General features: G+C 42.8%; 2 protein-coding genes across 2 annotated transcripts; one reads left to right on the top strand and one right to left on the bottom strand.

Moving 5' to 3' along the window:
• Positions 1–173: 173 nt before the first annotated feature.
• cunh16orf62 (chromosome unknown C16orf62 homolog) lies at positions 174–10798 on the bottom strand. The gene is made up of 30 exons (XM_022742749.1): positions 10782–10798; positions 9599–9698; positions 9062–9244; positions 8833–8952; positions 8673–8697; positions 7976–8052; positions 7645–7773; positions 7422–7506; positions 7280–7336; positions 7078–7174; positions 6510–6557; positions 6014–6107; positions 5705–5905; positions 5578–5624; positions 5307–5418; positions 4976–5092; positions 4817–4870; positions 4646–4726; positions 4495–4557; positions 4290–4375; positions 4092–4172; positions 3821–3884; positions 3017–3115; positions 2797–2874; positions 2539–2653; positions 2181–2320; positions 1824–1989; positions 1334–1452; positions 1000–1149; positions 174–862 (listed from the first exon to the last, which is right to left on the bottom strand). The coding sequence occupies exons 1-30, from the start codon at positions 10796–10798 to the stop codon at positions 764–766; spliced, it is 2904 nt and encodes a 967-aa protein (XP_022598470.1). The 3' UTR covers positions 174–763.
• Positions 10799–11311: 513 nt separating this feature from the next.
• Positions 11312–19590, top strand: LOC111219910 (probable palmitoyltransferase ZDHHC16). Its single transcript, XM_022742757.1, has 10 exons — positions 11312–11410; positions 15144–15450; positions 15551–15745; positions 15825–15913; positions 16000–16028; positions 16150–16283; positions 16740–16825; positions 16917–17040; positions 17229–17299; positions 18107–19590. The coding sequence occupies exons 2-10, from the start codon at positions 15181–15183 to the stop codon at positions 18207–18209; spliced, it is 1101 nt and encodes a 366-aa protein (XP_022598478.1). The 5' UTR covers positions 11312–11410; positions 15144–15180; the 3' UTR covers positions 18210–19590.
• Positions 19591–19615: the final 25 nt, after the last annotated feature.

The raw sequence follows: 19615 nt of genomic DNA, 5'->3' as shown, positions 1-19615 counted from the left end.
GAGAATGTCTTCAAACAAACGCTCTCCTGTCCGTTTTTTTTCAATGCACCGTGTAGTGGATCAAACAGCTGACAGGTGGAGCGTTAGTGAGGAGAATCAAAACTGTTAATGAAAGACTGAAAAGAAATATTTGCAGTTGATAAGCAACGTTAAAAATACATTCATAAACATGATCAGTGTTTAAATACAAAGCAGAGTGAATGTTTATTTTCTACAAATACATGAAGAGAACAACATGTTAAAACTATAATTAAACCGATATTATTACATAATATATATTGTATGGATGGTGATAGATGAAAATAATAAGTCGCCCATCTGTGACGAGACTTAAAGACCAGAAAACCTGCAGAGGAATGTCATTTTTCTTCATTGCAAACTGAATCATTTGATCTTTAAATAATTTTTTCTAAGGTTTTACTTGCAGGCTTTAATCGTCTGTGATAGCTCCCTATGATAGCTGAATCAGTTTCTGTTTTTAGCTTTGAAATGCTAAACACAAAGGAGTTTTGGCAAAACCTCAGTCTAGAGGAATTAATATTAGGTTTTTTTTTTTAAATTGATCCGAACTGGGTGAGAATCTGTAGCATCCAAAGGGGTTTTTCTCCATTCACAACCCCCTCAAATGTCCATAAAGTCTCCTCACACTAAATACATTAAGGCATTTTTTGTTCTTCTTCTTTGTGCTTCCTGTCACCTTTTATTTACACAAACCTGACGTGTAGTGCACAAATGTTTTGACAAAGCTCGCAGAGGCTGGTGTTCAGGTGCGGGACTGCAGTGTGAGCCTCTGGACCGTATCCGACAGGTGAGTCATGCTGGGCTGCTGAGCCTGGTGCTTGATGTACTCCAGGGTGCGAACCTGGAGCAGGAGGAGCGAGACGGGAACACGGTGAGGCTGCGTTCGCACAGGGAGGTGGCTAAACATTTGAATAATTACGGGTAGAGCCGTTTGAGGAAATGCGTTGGAATATGTTTGAGGCGTGGGGGTGAACTCACTGAGATTCGCGTCTCACAGTGTCCGTGTTTGTGGCTGAGGTTCCACAGGTTGATGGCCAGCTGGCTCAGCTTGTTGTTCCTCAGGTCACCGTGAGACAACAGGACACCGAACAGGGAGAAGGCCAGCGAGCCTTGACGCCGTGTGCTCTGCTGCAAGGAGGAAACCAGAATTTCAACACAAGTGCTATTTAGAACTGGCGATGATTGGACTGTCCCATGTGTACTTGAATGCAGCGTCATAGCAATACAAATACACACAAATGACTGAACTTTTAGTTATTGGAAAACTGAGCAGCATGATGAGAAAATAAAGAAGCTTCTTTGTGTCTGTCACCTCGTCCCGACCGAGAGCCTTCAGGTGATCCAGGATCTGTCCGATCAGGGTCTCGCACAGCTTGTTGATTTCAGATAGAAACTTGGGGTCTCCTCCATAAAGTGTCTCATTGGAATCCACTGGGCCCAGGAAAGAGAGGGAAAAGAAATATGCTTTTGATGAACAGATCCGTCATAAAGCGGCGCTCACATTAAAATCCCTCTATGAACCACTACAGCTTACAGAAAGATAAAAAAGCACAGCCTCTCATCATGAAGCAGTCGAAGTGTTACAACACTTAAAACTTGCTTATCTAAATTTATACAGGAATTAAATATTGGGTTAATCCATGAAGTAGGATTAGGGAGTTCTGAAAATGATAGTGTGTTCCAAGAATAAGAGCTCAAAGAAAAATAAGATTAATTGTGTCATCTGGATTTTGTCTGGAAGAAAGAAAATAGAACGTGTGTGCACAGTGTGTGTGTGTGTGTGTGTGTGTGTGTGCACGTACCTTTGGGGACGGAGTACAGGTAGGTTTCCTGACTCATGGCGGCCAGCAGGGGCAGAGCGCTGATGTAGACCCGCACCTTGGCGTCGCTGTTGTCCTCCCAGGTGTAATCTTGGACCATGTTGAGCAAACCACGGACAAGGTAGAGCACGCCGTGCTCCGGATGGTCCTGTAGACGCAAACACACACTCACAGATTTGTAAAGCTACAGGGAATATGGTGAGGGATTATGGGTCTAACACATCTCCTCTAAACCCACGTGAGATCCCACAACTGAGCTTTGAGTGTGGAAGATCTACAGGACGATTTTCCTTATCTTTCTGTACTAGAAGGCTGATTAGAGAGAATTGAGCGTGTTACCGGGACAACCAGAAGCGTGGCCAGGAAGTTGTTGATGAAGTCCAGTAGGAAGCTCTCCGAGGAGCGAAGTTTCCCCTCCACGCTGATGGAGCGAGGAACCTCTGGGAGAATACTGACCGCCGCCTTCAGGAAGGCGTCCGCTGGAGGAGAGGAAGGACGGAAGGGAGGAAGGGAGGAAGAAATGGAGGTAGGCAAGGAGGGAACAAAGAAGGAAATAAAAGAAAATATAGAAGAGAAGGAGAGAAAGGGTGAAAAGAGATATAACAAAAGAAGAAAACAGGTGGGAAGGAAAAGTCAGGATTTGTTGAAACAAGGAAATCATCCCAGTTTAAAACCTGAAACCAAGCAGCCTGCTCACCCTGGGAGAGACACTGATTGGCCAAGGCGACCTGGCCAGACAGCAGGTAGAGGCTGAGACGACTGAAGATGCTGCTGAGGGACGGGATGGTGATGAAGCTGTAGGCAGCACACGCCTGGAGGAGAGAGAGGCAGAGAGAGACGTGGTTACGCCATGAGGTGTCAACGCCTGAACCCAACACTGGACTCCTCCCCCCAATCCAAACACAGCTCTCTGTGCTCACACTCTGCAGGTCGCCTGCTGCGTGCGTTCACTCACCCTGACGAACGCCGCCGTTTTTCGGGAGTGACTCCCTCTCATCACCCTCCTGGTCTCCATCGCCAGCTGGTTCACAGTCTGCAAAATGACAAGACGAGGTCAGCATGAAGATGATGATGATGATGGTGTCTGTGTGTGTGTGTGTGTGTGTGTGTGTATGTGTATGTGTGTGTGTGTGTGAGAGAGTGTCATGCACTGATTTGACCAGATTCATACTGACGTGAATGAGCTGCACCAGAACTGGCTCCAGGTTGCAGAAGGTGGCTCTGGCCTCCACACAGAAACTCAACTGCTGCTCAAAGTCACGACCGAAGGAAACCTGAACAACGTGATTGACAACGATCAAAGAGTAAACAGAGAGAAAACATTTCCCGCTTTTACTCAACGACTGTGATATTGAAATCACATTCATGACATTTGACATGGACATGAAAATATGAAAACGTGACAAGAGAAATCACGGCTTTGACCTCTACAGGATGAGTTGTACAGCTCACTGTTGTAAAGTTTAACACTTTAGATTCATACTGTCAACTGATCCATAAAAAGGCAAAAAATCAACAATGAATTGATTCTGCCAACAAGTACTGTGTGTGTATCCAAAGCATGATAGATCTGTGGTGCTAATTATGAATGTGGGAAGTGTAGTTTATCTTGATTCAGTGCCACATACACACCAACCAATGTAAGGACTTTAAAACAGGTGTAACGTGTGTTCTCTTCTTCTGGTCCTGGTCGGCATCAACTGAAGCTGATGTATAACATTTTTGGGTCGAACCAGACAGGAGAGCGTTACAGTAATCACGCCTGCTGCACATAAAAGCATGCATCAGTTTTTCCTGTGGCACTCAGAGAGACACAGAGACACTTTTAAAGTGCCCAGCTGTTTAAAAAAACAAACTTAGCCTTTTAAAAGAGGTCAGAAGATATTGCGAGACTAATGGACAGTGGGGCTGTTTTCAGGGGATTTGTTGACACTCGTCTTTATCCTTTAAACCACAGACATAAGGCGGAGGGGTCTCACCATGCGGATGAAGCCGATGATCAGCAGAGCCAAAGATCTTTTCTCATCCTCCAGAGTGAGAGCGCTGCACGACAGAGCAGAGGAGTTACCAACTGAAGACTGTCGCCGGGCAGATCAGACGAACATCCGCAAGATTCAATATCTGTCCTTATCAACAATCTACATTAATAAAACTGAAGAAGAAAAGTCGCACATTAACGTAAAAGAGGAACTTATAACTATAATTAAGAAAAACTATAACGACAGACACTTATGAAAGTAAACACCGTACTTGACGGAGTCGTGCATGGTCTTGCAGATGTGCAGCATGGCGTTGAGGATGACCGGGTCTCTGGTGAGCTCCACCTGGTGTCTGCGGGACACAAACATACTTTTTCTTAAAACACGTTTGTGAGAAGGAGTTACTTTCTGTCACAAAAGCAAATAAATCTAATTATTTCCACACAAAACGTTTAAGGGGTTCTCTTACTTGATGAAGACCTCCATGATGGATCTGCAGACCTCCACTCTCACACTGTCCTTCTGGAACATGTCGAGGAACGGCAGGAAACGCTCCTGAGAAACAAAAAAACAAAAATACTGTGGAGCCGTAGCGGGACGCAGGGAAGTCACAGTTTTTCAGCTTGTCCTGAGTCTTTTCTCATTTCATGTATTTTCAACTGGCCAACGCTCACCATGGAGAAGAGCACGGAGAAGTCGTGGAAGTAGGTGAGGATCTTCCTGATCACCGACTGCAGCTACATGCAGGACAAAAGAAAACAGAGTCACCGAAGAGGAGATGGCAGTTTTAGCATCAATCGCCCTGTGAACCAATGAGCTGCCAACCTGAGGATAGGCGTCTTCAAACGCTCGGTCAGGGGTCATGTGTTTGATGATGTCAGCCAGAATAGTGTTGACTTCGCGTTTCTAGATAGAGAGTGACAGAGGAAGATTGTCATCCAATTCCAAATGATGAAAATGAAAAACAACGCGTCCTCTCTCCTGCGTTTTACTCACGGTAAAGTGTCGGCAGGTGAACTCCACCCAGATCTCGGCACAGTTGATGTAATCCTGAAAAACCCGTCAACAATCACACACGCGATCATGATCTGGAACATTCTGACTGAAACAAACATCTGTGTGCGGAAGCAGCCTCAGTTTTCACACAGTAAGTACCTGAGGACTGCGGACTTTGGTGATGACTTTCCAGGCTTCATTCAGGATCGTCAGCCTCTCGGATTCTGGAGGGTCGGCACAAGCCAGACTGCGACCCAGAGAGCCGAACAGCAGGTGCTGGAGAGGAGGCGACAATCAACCATTCATATACAGTATGTCGAGCAGATTCAGCAGATACATCATAGAAGAGCTCAGCGGTAGAATAAATTTCAGTTTCCTTAACTCCCCGCATCATTTCACCCGTCGTCTTCAGGGTCAAAAGCAAAAAAGTCACTGAAAAAAATATAAATTTATTGGACGGATCATATTACAAGTGTCCATGTCCTCTGACCTTTGGGAAGCCGGCCTCATCGCAGTCTTTGATCATCCCGATGAAGTCAGTGGCTCTGGCTGCGACAAACTCCGGCCTGAACGCCCTCATAACTGAATTCAGCAGCAGGGCGCTATGGGAAACAGGAACAGAGGTCGTGCTACTTAATATGAGGTGAAAAACTAAAATATCTTTAAGACCAGTAGAAGATTTTATGTAATTTAAACTGAGGCAGAAAGACGGACTTCATTTTTCTCTCCTCTTTATTTATTATGTTGTTAAAAACACTCACTTGTTTCCCAGTTTCTTGCATCTCTCCATCATCTCAGTTAAAAGAGGCTGAAAAGAAAAGACAAACAGCATGACTACATCGAAAAAACTACTAACAATGGCAGTTTTTTTTTTCTTCGACTTCGTACCTCTGGAGCTCTGTAGGCGATGCACTGCAGGATCCAGCTGATGGCGGGTGAGTAGAGCGTCAGGTACTCGGGTGCCTCCACCCTCTGCACCACCAGCTGGTTCTGGACGCTCTCCCCACCGATCTGGCGGAAGGTGCCGAGCAGGTCGAAGAAGTTGCAGTTCAGGCTGTCTTTCAGGTGGGGGGCCACCTCCATGCCCACCTGGAGGGAGAAAGTGAGTTTTATAATGTGTGCTTCCAGGCATGCACGGTAACTAACCTACTGACATGTCAATGCAATGCAAGAAATGCCAGATGAAAAAAGTCTCACCCTGCAGAGGTAAGCTCTGGCGTACGCAGCCACCAAAGGGTCTCCGATCCCTCGGATCATCGCCGTCAACCGAGGGAGCGTCTCCTGGATGCCACTGCGGAGAGAGGAAGGACACCATGAGGCAAAAATCATCTTAAAAAAAAAAACACTTTTAGCTGAAAGGAATATTTTCTAGGCCCATTGTTACAAATTCATCTTAACTTTGTTTAAACCTTTAACTTCAATCAAAATCCCAAATTTTCCACAGAAACCAAACCATCTATTTATGAGCTGAAGGAAAATGTGCATGATACGATACAAAACTAACATGTTTACACTAAGGCCTTGGAAGTGGTAAATGCAGAATCTAACAGTAATAATATAAATTTAACATTATGAGGCAGGTTTTTTGGAGACGTAAAGTTACATTTGTGGAGAAATCAAGAAATCAGGTTGCAAAGGATGAATAATAAATAAATAATAAATCCAATAAAGGACGTGAACAGTGAAAACTTACGATTTATTAAGGAAGCGGTTGCACTTGAGAATGGCAGCCTCCACGTATCTGTCCATGGAGGTTAAAGACTCAAATACATATATGAGGTAAGTGTTGATGATCAGGGTCAATTTAAAAACCAAGTCCAAGATTAGTTTGAATCCTGAGGAAGAGCAGGCTAAATAAAGTTCTTTTTAAGACCAAAATATGTGTATATTTATATTTTTTATTTTTTAGATTGATCTTTAGGGCAAGGTTCAAATATTTTCAATATCGGCCCCGATTCCGATACCTTGGCTTCGATACCGATCCTTAACGATGCTTGGATTCCAATTTTATCAAATCCATTTTAACAAAAAGAAAATTACAAAACACATTATGGTGCAAATTTTAGTTTTACTTTTAAGCTCTGCCTCGTTACACACTCAAAGGTGTTCACAGCCAATCACAAGCAGGACCGGATCTTGGTCAGAGCGTGCTGCGTGCTTATTGGCTCACTGATGCTGATGAGATTTATTCAATTACTCCTTAAACATTGAAAATTAGCAGAGCTAAGCTGCGCGGCCGAGCTGATGTCAGTGGAGGATACAATCTGGGCAGGAGCTCTCTGATGGAGGCGATCTTGAAGAACCAGTTGAGGCACGTTTCCTTGGCCGTGTCGTTCACATCTTCTACTGTGAAGGAGTCTGAGGAGGGAGGGACAAAACAAATCGATGCAGGGTCACCTCAGAAGCTACAGAGAAATACTGTGTTTCCCAGAAATACAACAGGATGTAGGTATTCGATCATACCTGGCAAGGGTCGCGGGTCTGAACACATGGTCCAGATTCTATCGTACACCAGCCGACCTACAAACAAGCAAGAAAATACTCAGAAAACTGTTTTGTTTTATTACAGGAATTGAACTGAGGGAAACGAGGCTCCTTCACGCACCAAAAGTGTCGAGGATATCAGTGATGAGAACAAACTTGCTGGGGTAGAACTGGATCACCGAGGTGTCGGACAGAAGCTTGGAGCACTGGAACACAGGTCACAGGTCAATGCTAATATTCTTAAAGAGAAACCCAGTTAATACAGACACAGTGCAGATCAAACACTGTCTTCATGGTAGTATATCTGAGGTTTTTTTCTCTCTGTTATTTTCACCCCGAGTTACCTGGATGACGATCTTCAGGGCTTTGACCTTCTGGTCGGAGGCCCACGCCTCCTTCAGGGACTGGTTCAGCTCCTCAATGCGGTTGGCATAATCCTGCTGGGAGAGGTTCAGCAGCTCTCTCTGGGAACCCTGAAGACACACACGCAAACAATCAGGTCCAAAATACATCCTTACTCTAACACGGACTCACTCTGCTTAGCTCAAATGATGTTTACTTCAATGGAAAATCTATTGTGCAGCTTATTTAAGCAATAATGTGACAGGGAAAGAAGCAGTTCCAACACTGATAATAACAAACCTGCGTACACGTAAACACGAACAAAAGCCTCACCTCCTCTAGATCATCCAGTTCCTCCAGGCGAGTGCGGACTTTCTCTGAAACAGCTGATCCTGGACTGGGAGCTTTTCCTGCAGAGACAACAGGTTTGTCATCTTTTAAATATAGTAAATACAAGCAAAGTCTCTCTATTGTTTTTTTTTTTAAAGGTTACATAAAGCAGTACTGATGAATTATTTTTGTTTCTACCACCTGTTTGTCTCTGTTTGGCCTCCATCAGCCCCTGAGGGAAATATTTGGCTCTTAAGCTGCTAGCCACTCCACTGCGCTCACTAGCTAGCCGCTAACGTTGCCTGTCAGCTGTTTCATGCTGAGCGAGTAGCAAACAGTTCATCTGAGCGTCTTCACTGAAAACAACTGCCTGCTGCGGCTGATGAGAGCCGTGAGAGTGAATAAAAACAAAAGGCGCAGGCTGTAAAACCAAAACAACGAGCTAAAAGACACTAGAAAGCTGCGTAGAGCTGAGAGAGTCAGGTGATATTTATCCGTGGGTTTGTCGCTCTGAGCAACCCCCTTTCACATCCACATAGTTATTTAATCCATTGTTTATATAAACATGATGATTATAGCAGCTTTAATTATTCTTCAGATTGTTAATACAAAGGTTGATGTATTTGAAAACAGCTGTGAAATACTGATATAGCCATAAGTTTTATGAAAGTGTAATGCTGAATGGAAACACAGGTCTTACCTCTATCAGAGCCCATGAAAAGATTCTATGAAGACAAAGAAATTTTGATTATATTTCCATCCAGTAAAGCACGATCGTGTGCACACAGGCTGATAAAATGAACTTCCATAGCTTAGTTTATAGTGGTATAGTGTTGGTGTTAGAATGGAGAACGACTCACGATCGAGAGTTTTTCGGTGGTGGTGAACCTGGCCAGGATCTCTCCTCTCTTCGACGACCAGTGCTCAAAGTCTACTCCCACCGCCTCTTCCTCCTTCTCCCTCCTCTTTCTCCCCAGGTCCTGGAAGCAAAACATCTCGGCATTTAGTTTTGAGTTGTTGTTAGTGTCTGAGGGTTGATATAATTTTGTAATGAAGTTTTGTCAGGGTGAAAAAAAGCCAAAAACGGACCCCTGAGGAAGCGCTGTGTGACATGGCTGGAGTCTCACTTGCTGAGGCGGCTGCAAACATGGACAAGGGGTCGGTCCCATCAAGCATGGAGCTTAGGGGGTCGGGGGGCACCGAGGAAGAGGAGGAGGAAGAGGAGGAGGTGCTGCCTTTACGAGCCCCACGGCGGGTCTTTGTATCTGTCACCTAGGTGGAGTGAAGGTCAAGTCAAGGCCGAGCTCATTCAATACAAGTTATGTACAGTTATCGTCACTACTATCTATTTTTCAATTAACATCAAAAGTTTACACATTGTGTTCCCACCTACTGGGTAGCTTGTTTCAGTTTATTCTGTTTGCTATGAAAATGAAAAGTTAATGCAAACTTAAAACTCTTGAAAATTGTAAAATTGTAATTGTTGCGGATTAATGTTAGATCAATGTAATCCAGTTAACGCTAAATTTCTGCCAAATGACAGAGTGTGCTGAAACCATGCTGGAGATGGAGAGCCAGGATAAAGAGAGTTGAGGAGGAGGAGGAGGAGGTTTATGCCACTGATACCATTATGGGTTTGAGTGGATGGTAGTCTCCAAACTCAACCGGAGCCGCTTCAGGACGACACCTCTGCAGTTCTGTGTCATAGTTGCGCCCACGGGAACGCCTGGTTACACAACAGACAGATAGACAGACACCTTTCCAGTCAGCATGTGAGCTTACACAGGTTTCTGAACACTCTGATTGAGCAGCTGGAGAGAACATACTGTTTACTTACTTTGCAGTTAATAGATTTGATGTTAACTCTCTCTCTCTCTGTTTTTAAAGCTGCAACTGATGATGATTATTTTCATTATTTTTTATCATTATTTACTTGATTAAATGAAAAATCAATCAGTCAATAAAACACCAGACAACAATGAAAAATGTCCATCACATCACACACATTTGCGTCTTTGCAGCTGACATCCCCAAATTCCTTGTTTTGTGTGACTCAAACCATTAATCAATTATTACAATAGTTCCTATGAATTTTCTTTCAATCAGCCAATCAACTGATCAACTGATTGTTGCAGCTCTACAAGTGAGCTTGACTTAAACAAAAAGATGAAGGTCTGGGATGAAAGAGGCACCCAGCTGTCACGACAGGAGGCAAACATCAGCTGCATATGACAGAGATACAAGTTGCTATTACTCTAAAGAATGATAGACTGTCAGCATATCTTTAAGCACTGTGGTTTACAGTGTCAACACAGTGTCGCATCTGGAAACTGGAACAACTCTGTACTTGAAAGACAAATCCACATTGTTTTACTCTGCATGTGTATTTTATAATAGCTGTCAAGATGTGGGACATCATTTCACAAGTAGAGGCATTTTCTTATAAAATAAAAAGCCAGCAAATTTTTCTTACTTCACTTATATCGATTCCCTGCTAATAACATCATCACATCCCCATAGTCTCTGCTATACTGCAACTAAACCATGAGCAAAGCGGGCGTGTGATTTAAACGCACAGCCATAATAACACTTAAAAACGTTGAATTTTACTGGAAATCTTATGTTGAAAAGCTGCTTAAAAAAACGTTGACATGTTATTTCGAGCAATACATTTTTACTGACGCTCAGACACAAGCATTTGCACTGCAAGTACGTTCTCAACTTTCGCACTATATGAACAGATACGTGATTTAATTGACTTAAGTTGACAATAAGGTGTTTTTTTAAAAATAGGAAAACAGAACCTTACCACTGCACCGCGGCCATTTTTCTACAATCATATGACATCTTAGTACTTCCTGGTTATGCCAAATTTGTGGAAAGCGTTATTTTTCTTTCGAAATGGACGGTTTGGTAAATATTTATTGTTATCATGCACAAGACTCCTACAGTTAATATATAATAAGGAGCTATTTTATCGTTTGTAACAACAACTGCGTGAGTTGAGAAATGTTTTAATGAACCGTTAAAGCAGAATAAAACTTCAGTGACCAGGATGCATTGCGTGCTCTAAACCGAACCGGTACCAAAGAAAAGGAGTAGAGAAGAGGTGCCACTTGGGCATTCATTTACGGGGATAATAAGAACAGTAAATAACTTCACGTAGATTAATTTACCCATACTGGAACGACACTTGAATCACAATACTTAAAAAAAAGTCAAATTGTGTAACAGCCAGGTTAGCGGACCGGAGAACGTGATAGTTTTCCTACTGCTGAGTGGATCATCTGCACAATAGACAATCTTCGTTTGAACCGCCGCGCTGTGCTGTGCTGACTGTTTGCTGCAGTCAGTCAGTGGAGACCTTAGCTAACGCGGTCTAGCCTGACCATGCCCTGACCGGTGCCATAGGCTTGTCCGCCCCTTTCACCTGACCAGGTACAGTATGTCAATGTAACGTTTAGTCCGGCTCGGTCTCAGAAATGTGTGGAAAACGGACCGTTAAAACGGGCGGGTTGACGGTGGCTGGAGGCAACAAGCAGTTAGCTAGCTAACGTTAAAGCATGATATGCTGGAGAAAATTGAAGGAATTTGTTTATGTACTTACTGACTGTCAAGATTAGACATTTCTATGAGATGAAAGTATCATTCAGTGTGTCAGTGTGAGCGTTTGTCACATACTTTTATATCTACTCTGCCATAGACTTGTTCATCCATCATTTGGACAAAGGTGTTTGATCCTATATGGGCTCTTTGCAGCCCCATGACAAATTACAGGTACTTAGAAATACTTAGAAATGATGAATTAAGATACTTTTTTACTCAGGACTTGTATATGTATCGCATATATGTATGATGTTCTGGGTTTGACTGTTGACGCTGTCACACAGTATCTAATGCACAGTACAGGGTCAGAGGCATTATGTGGTCACTGCTGTCAAAATGGTGAGCAAATGGAGGAATTTTGTGCTTGACTGAGTTGTGGCTTTTAGGAATGGGAAAAGACATTATATAAGACAGTTATATCACTATATTAGGGCTGCATGTGAAAAATAGTTAATCTGCATGTTATTTTTTCTATTAATTGATTAATCATTTTGTCTGTAAAATCACATTTAACAGTGAAAAATGCCCACAGAGCTCAAGGTAATGTCTTCATATTCCTTGTTTATCCAACCAATAATATGAGGCAGAGAAAAACTACAAATCCTCTTAGTGGAGAAGCTGGAGACGGATGGTTTCTGGCTTTTTGTTTAAATACTGAAATGAAATGATTAATCCACTATCAAAATAGTTGTAGCTGAATAATTTTCTATCAGTCGACCAACTAATTAATCGTCTAATAAATTAATAATCATTCCAGGTCTACATAGTATTATAAATAACCATAACTACAGGCAATACTTGATATAAACATTACACGGCAACAACCCTGTTGAGATGTGATAACTCCACTGGAGCGGTTTTCATCCTTGATGTCTTATTTCAGCTAACCTAATATGAGTGCAGTAAGTTTGAACTTGCATCCAGAGGCGGTACTTCACTATTACTTGTCACAAAGGAATTACCAGAGACAGAAAACACAAGAGAACAGCAGCCGCGGTTCATGTCAAAGTGGTGAGTCAGTGTTGCGTTATAGGTATACAAGTCGTGACTTAGCTGCAGTTTATTAGTGTGCAGCAGAAAGTACAGAGATGGAGAGACTATGAATTATAAAACCATTTTATTACCACGAGCCAGCAGCTGAAAAACCTGTATATAGGTCAAGAACCAACTGTGCAGCCCTGACACAATCACTGAAGCGGATCAAAACAAAAAGATTCAAGACAGGCCTGGTGCAAATGATTATTTCAAGTCAGCTAATTAACGGTCGGTTAATGAATTAACTGTGTCCACTTCACTTTTTCCAGCGTGACTTGTGTCTCCAAACTGCTCTCTGACAATCTGACCAAGAGCCAGAAATCCCAAGTATTCGTCGGGGGTTACAAGATAAATCATCGTAGCATTTGGGAGCTGTAGCCAGCAAATGTTTTTCTAAGATGTAATACCTAATAAATGACTGCAATCAATATACTCCAACTTGACAAATTCATTAATTGACTTGCATTTTTGCATGATTTGTGTTTATACAGTTCCACTGCACCAAGATAAATGATCTTATTGAACAGAAAATCAGCTGCCTAAAAGTAAAAGCTGCCAGACACGTCTTCTTCTCCCAGTGCGTCGGAGCCAGTTCAGAGTTAGAGGACGAAGAAAAGCTTATTACAGTCAGACACACAGGCAGTGATCTTCCTTTCTTCTAAGACCAGATTTAGGCCAGCGGGTTGCCATAGAGACTGTGGTGCCCTGCTGTGTGCCACTCTCTAATGTTCGCCGCCTCTGCCAGGTACACAGCACAAAGATTAATACTGTGCTTTTAAACACCGTGTGTAGTCAGCCAACAGCCTGTCTGCAACGGACAGAGGTGTTGCTGCATGCGTCTTCAGAGGGTGGTTCATTTTTCACATTTCTCTTTCTCCTACATCATGATGTTTATTTCAGCCATTACGTCCAGCCCAGGAAGATGTTTAATTTAACCTTCAATTTCAATCACAAAATGTTGCAAGCAATTTGTATCATCTGGGAAACCGCAGTATGTATTTGTTTATTAGCATGTTAATTTCTAATATTGTATAGACTTAATGATTTATTCATTAATTGAGAAAATAGTCTGAGGATTAACCAATTATGCAAATAATCACTATTTACAACGCAAAGAGGTGACCCATCTATAATTGTGTCCTACCATGAGTAGTGCAGCAGCAATTAGTTAATCAATTCGTAATTCATAATTGTAATAAATCATTTCAGTAATTATTCAAGCAAAAATGCCAAGCGTTCTCTGGTGTTCGCTTCTTAAATGTGAGGATTTTTTCTGCTTTTCTTTTGTCGTCCATGATAGTAGTATGAATATCATTCAGTTTTTGACTGGTGGCTTGATAAGTCAGTGAGTTTAAAGACGTCACTGTGGGCTCTGGGAAATTATAATGGCCATTTTCAACCATTTTCTGACATTTTGTAAACAAAAACGATTAAATGATTAATCAAAAAAAAAAATCATGGGCAAATTAATAAACTACAGAAAGTTCTTTTATATTTTCTATTTTTCTGTCTTTCCTGGTGGAATTGGGCTTCCATACATTTATGTAATTACACTAATGTTATAGAATTAATATGGTCATGATTTATTAATGTTGATTTATTAATGACGTATTAATGTATTTATGTTGAGTGTGGAAGCCTATTAATTAAGATAGAATTGGAAACCTATCAGTGTCATCATGCTTAACCTGGACAGATGGGACACGTGGTTTTGTGTGGGTGGGGGTGTGTGTGTGTGTGTGTGGTGTGTGTTGTGGGGGGGGGGGGGGGGGGATTCAGACATTCTCAAATGTCCAACAAAGTGTGTATGCTGAATAAAAACTATAGACCAGAGTTTACAGAGGTCACCATGAGAAGTCAAATAGCAGACGATAGAAGAAGAAAAACTGTTTACTGTTACTGTCTACTAAAGGTCCCTGATTAGCATCTCTCATTATTAATGCCATCCTATTTTGGAGAACCTGAACAAGCCTTATCTGTGTAACCAATACTCACTTTCATGAAATGATGCCCTGGGATCAGGTAGCCACTTTATTTCCTTCTTACGACATTCATCCCTTTGCGTTTCCCTCTTATAGAGTTACCACACTGCATCTCCGCGGCAAGTTTCTAGGAGGTCTTTGGCCTGGAGATCTGGATTTGCTGTAAATTATTAACAGAAGAAGTTTATTTCTTGGGGCTGATGGCCGTAGCTCATTACCTGATAGCTCCTGTCCTTGTTTGCTTTGACGGACAAGTGTGGCATGGAGGATGCTGTCACCAAACTTAAACAACTTTAGTGCTTTCTAGGAAAGAGAGGGCTTTCTAGGAGTGGTGCTGTATACTGCTTATTCTCTTGTGTTGGAGCTCACTACTCTTCGTTTCCTTTTCAAATGCACCAGGAGCCCTGACAACTCTTACTTCTCCTGAGGTGGACAATGGAAACCTCAGTGGCCATCAGGCTGCGCTACGAAGAGCTGCTGTTTTACGCAGCCTGTGTTTGTAACTGTTGGTGTGTGTGTCTGTGTGTTTGTGTGTGTCTGGAGGGCAGAGCGTGTAGGAGAGGAGGTGGCAGTGGCGGCGGTGGCATGCGTATGGGCAGCAGCTGGAGGTGGCAGCTCTCCCGCGCCATGCGACTGGCGCTGCGTTGGTGCCGGCTGTGCCGCCCGCAGAGAGGAGGCCGAGGCGGGGGGAGCAAAGCGTGGATCGGCGGGAGGTGGTCGGAGCTGTGGAGCTACAGCAAGCTGCTGCTCAAGTCACTGTATCACAACAGCCTCAGCAACTCAGACACTCTGCTGGACTGTGTGTTCGAACCCGTCTACTGGATTGTGGACAATGTGACCCGCTGGTTTGGCGTGGTGAGCTCGCTGCTTTTCTTTTCTTTTCTTTTCTTTTCTGTCTACAGGTCGAACTTCTTTTCTTACCCTCTCTTCTCTTTTCTTTCTTTCTCTCTCTCAGGTGTTTGTCTGCTTGGTCATCCTCCTGACGACCTCAGTCGTGGTCATCATCTACCTGTTCATCCTACCGACCATCATCAGCACCTACCCTGTGCACTGGGTCATGTGGCACCTCTGCTGTGGCCACTGGCTTCTCGTCATGGTGGTCTTTCATTACTACAAGGCCACCACCACCTCTCCTGGACACCCGCCCAAGGTACCAAACTCCTCACAGCTCGGGGAAAATGTACTCTTAGTGTACATTTACTCTTAGTGTTTTGTTTTCTCTATCCTAGGACAAAATTCATATTCCTTCAGTGTCCATCTGTAAGAAGTGTATCACTCCAAAACCTCCCAGGACGCACCACTGCAGCATCTGCAACATGTGAGATAATTTGCCAGCGCTGTTCATGAGTTATTTGATCAGTCCAGTTTAATTGTTCTCTGTAAATCGCGTCTGTTATATTGCAGGTGTGTTTTGAAGATGGATCACCACTGTCGTATCCTTTTCAAAGGAAACAGATAAAAACCCAAAGTAGAATGCATGAAAACGACTTTTACTCAAATGTTTTAAGTGTTTTTGTAATTTCGGATTTCATATGGACCTGAACGTGTTTCCAGCCTGGCTGAACAACTGTGTGGGCCATTTCAACCACCGCTACTTCTTCTCCTTCTGCCTCTACATGACCCTGGGCTGCATCTACTGCAGCGTCAGCAGCCGGGACCTGTTTCTGGAGGCGTACAGTGCGATAGAGGTGAGGCTGGATGAACTGTGCCAGTGTGAGTCAGACTGATTTTAACTTTTCTGTTATGAGAGTTTAGTTTAGCTTAGCTATAACTGGATGTATTTACTATATTCATGAGGTTTGTCTGTGATTAATTATTTTGTAGCTGCTGCCAGACGGTAATAAGACAGAAGTCGATCTCAAATAGCAAAGCAGAAGTGAAAGGGGAGACCTGAAAACAATCTTAGCTTTCTGCTCTCATATTTACCTCTAATCCAGGATGGTCGTATCTCAAGAGCGTTTGCTCGCCAGATGGTAAACAAACAACTCTTGGCTTTAAATACGATCAGGCACGTTAGACTTAATTCATGCATATTGTGAACAATGTGAAGTTCAACATTTTCAGGCCGGCTCTGACAGTGAAATAACACCATCTTTGACACTACTGTGAATATGTACCTGACTGTGTTTTCCCATCCCCTTCAGAGTTATTATCAGACCCCCCCTCCAGACTACACCTTCAAAGAAACCACTGCTCACAAGAGTGTGATCTTCCTCTGGGTGCTGACCAGGTGAGCAACATTTCCCCATGCATATCTTTACGTTTAAAAAAAATCAAATGAAGGTTGTAATGTGCCGCCCCCCCTCCCCCCTCCCTCGCAGCTCGGTGGCAGTAGCTCTAGGCGGACTCACCCTGTGGCACGCCATACTCATCAGCAGAGGAGAGACCAGCGTGGAGCGCCACATCAACCGCAAAGAGACCAAAAGACTCAGGGAGAAGGGCAAGGTGCATATGACGTCAGTCTTTAGGAGTATAGAATAGACACCATGTTACTGCAGGGCTGCTTTTAACACTGGGAAGAACGGAAAATGATTAACTTCAAGCTCAAAGTCCATTTTAAATTCTGCAAGTGTTTAGTACAAAATCCACCTTTTGAAAATGTCTGTTAATGTTTTTATTCTGATTCGATGCAGGTGTTCAGAAATCCCTATCATCGTGGCAAAATGAACAACTGGAGGTTACTGTTTGGCGTGGAGAAAAGGAGGTGAGTTCAGATTTTGCACTTGTAATCGTATTGCAGGTATTTCACTTTCCCCGTGCTTGACAATTGGCAGATACAATGTAGCGTGCCGGCAATTAAAACAAATGATATGAAGTCTACTTTTGCTAGCATGCTAGCAAACTAGCGTCTGGCTAATGAGAGAAAAAAATGCAATAATAGCTCAACACTACGACGCAATATAACGCAAGGAAACCTTCACAATCCACAGGGGCACAAGACACCTGCACCACATGGGTGATGGACTCAATGATGGATTAACGCAAGCAAATCAAGTGCTTGTAGTATTCAGATCCAGTCGCTGCCAGCCATTCTCATAATCATATATATATCGTTTGATATTTGTGACTGATATCAAATAACAATAAGAACAACAAGAACATATGACAAATTAATACCTTTACCTGAAGTTAGGTTCAAGTGCCCTCATCTCCTGTTCCCTCTCTGGTCGTAAACGCCTCTCCATCCAGGATCTCACCCAAACCCTGAGCTTTTGGCCTTTTCAACGCAAGTGTCTGATACGAACAGTGCAAGCTGCTGGTTGCCATCTTTATTAGTTTTGGTACAAGAACGCCAAACAAGCAGCATTCTCGCAAAATATTTGTGGGGCCGTTTACCACCATAACTCAAGTGTTGTCTTATTTATTTACTAAGTCGGAAGGTTTACACTCCATCTTGACTGTCAAAGACTAAAACAAATCTGTGCAAGTTGGTGGAAACAATCTGTATGTTTATGTTTATGTGCTAAAATGAGTTATGGACCACCCTCTGTTTTGTCCTTCTGTTCCTTAGTCACTGGTTCACACAGGTCCTGTTACCCTCCAGCCATCTTCCCATTGGTGACGGCATCATGTGGGACTGCACCTACACCAGGAGAGACCCCATGGCCATCTGACATTCATCCGCTAGTTTTCTTTCTTTCTTTTTTTTTTTTTTTCTTTCTCTTCCATATCAGAAACTTTTATCCTGCGTTTCAGACTACAAGCGCCGCGGCTGCTGTTGTCACACTGTTGTGAAAACTCCCATCTGTCGTGATCCTGCCGCTACAATCATTTGACGAGGAAAAAGTTTGCTTTGCAGTGTGAATGCGTACGGAGATAACCACCAGTGATTCCTCAAAAACTCTTCATCCTCTCAAGACTGCCCACCTGTCGCCAGCCGTGTACAGCCGGTCTAATCGCAGACCTCGCCACCAGCCGCAGTGCTGTTGACTGATCTGGTTTATAAAAGGTGCTGCTGGCCAGCATTGTTGTGAAGCCCAAACAGCCGTCTCCTTTATCTCGACCATTTTTAAAGACACGACAATGAATTTTTAGTGCATTTCTTGCACCAGCACTACAGCCTCTTTCAACAACTGTGTAAGTGTGTATGATGGAGGAATGGATGGGTGACCAGGCAGGATGGGAGGCACTGGAGACCTTCGTAAAGGCTCACTGAGGAGTGAGTCACAGCATCTTAAAAGGTGCTGTTGCATTTTTAAACATCAATACAGCACATTATGAACTGATAAGCTAACGTAACAAGTATAACTACTGTGACTTGTTTAATGACACAAATTTACACCTTTAATATTTGATCCCTGAGCGAAAACCACGTCTGCTTATTCAAGAAGTGTTTTAGATTTAATAACTGTGCTCGTGTGTCTTGGGCTGAGGACAAATACAAGTGCTTCTCGATGTGGGAGGGCAAGTCATGAGATAAAAATACATTTTCAATATTAATTTTTGATTGTTTGATAAGCGTCTTATGATTATTTAACGAAAAGTTATTTTCAAACATTTCGTTTTAACGTCTGCATGCTTACACCTGCAATGTTTTGTAGTCGTGTTTTGGAGAGGAGATTGAGAACCACCGGTCTGAACTGATCTGCTGCCAAAGAAGAAAACCACGAGTTTGATTCCCCTTTCCAAATTTCGCACTTTTGCTTGCAACATTTAGGTGAAGAAAAAAAAACAAAAAAAAAACCCTGCACAGCACTCGTGTTATCATGTGTAACATTTCTCAGACACTGGTGAAGAAACTGTTGTGTGCCTTGTTTGGGTGTTCAGCCTTTAAATGGAGACACTTTAAATAAGTGATAAAAGGCACTGTGAATTTCATATTTTTTTAATTCGTTGTAGATATTTCACCCCAACATGGTCATATCCATAATTATGAGTTGGATCTGTAGTTGCCATAGAGACATGACATGTAGGTGTGATATCAATTGTGACCAATTTGGAGCTGTGTTCCAGTTTGATTCATTGTCTTTTTAATAAAACAAGTGTTTGATATTTCTTGGTTTCCACTGTCTGGTGATAG

This window comes from Seriola dumerili, unplaced genomic scaffold (assembly GCF_002260705.1).
Source record: "Seriola dumerili isolate Sdu_G_001 unplaced genomic scaffold, Sdu_1.0 BDQW01000068.1, whole genome shotgun sequence".
Classification (NCBI taxonomy): domain Eukaryota; kingdom Metazoa; phylum Chordata; class Actinopteri; order Carangiformes; family Carangidae; genus Seriola; species Seriola dumerili.
This window is presented reverse-complemented; position numbering and strand designations above follow the sequence as displayed.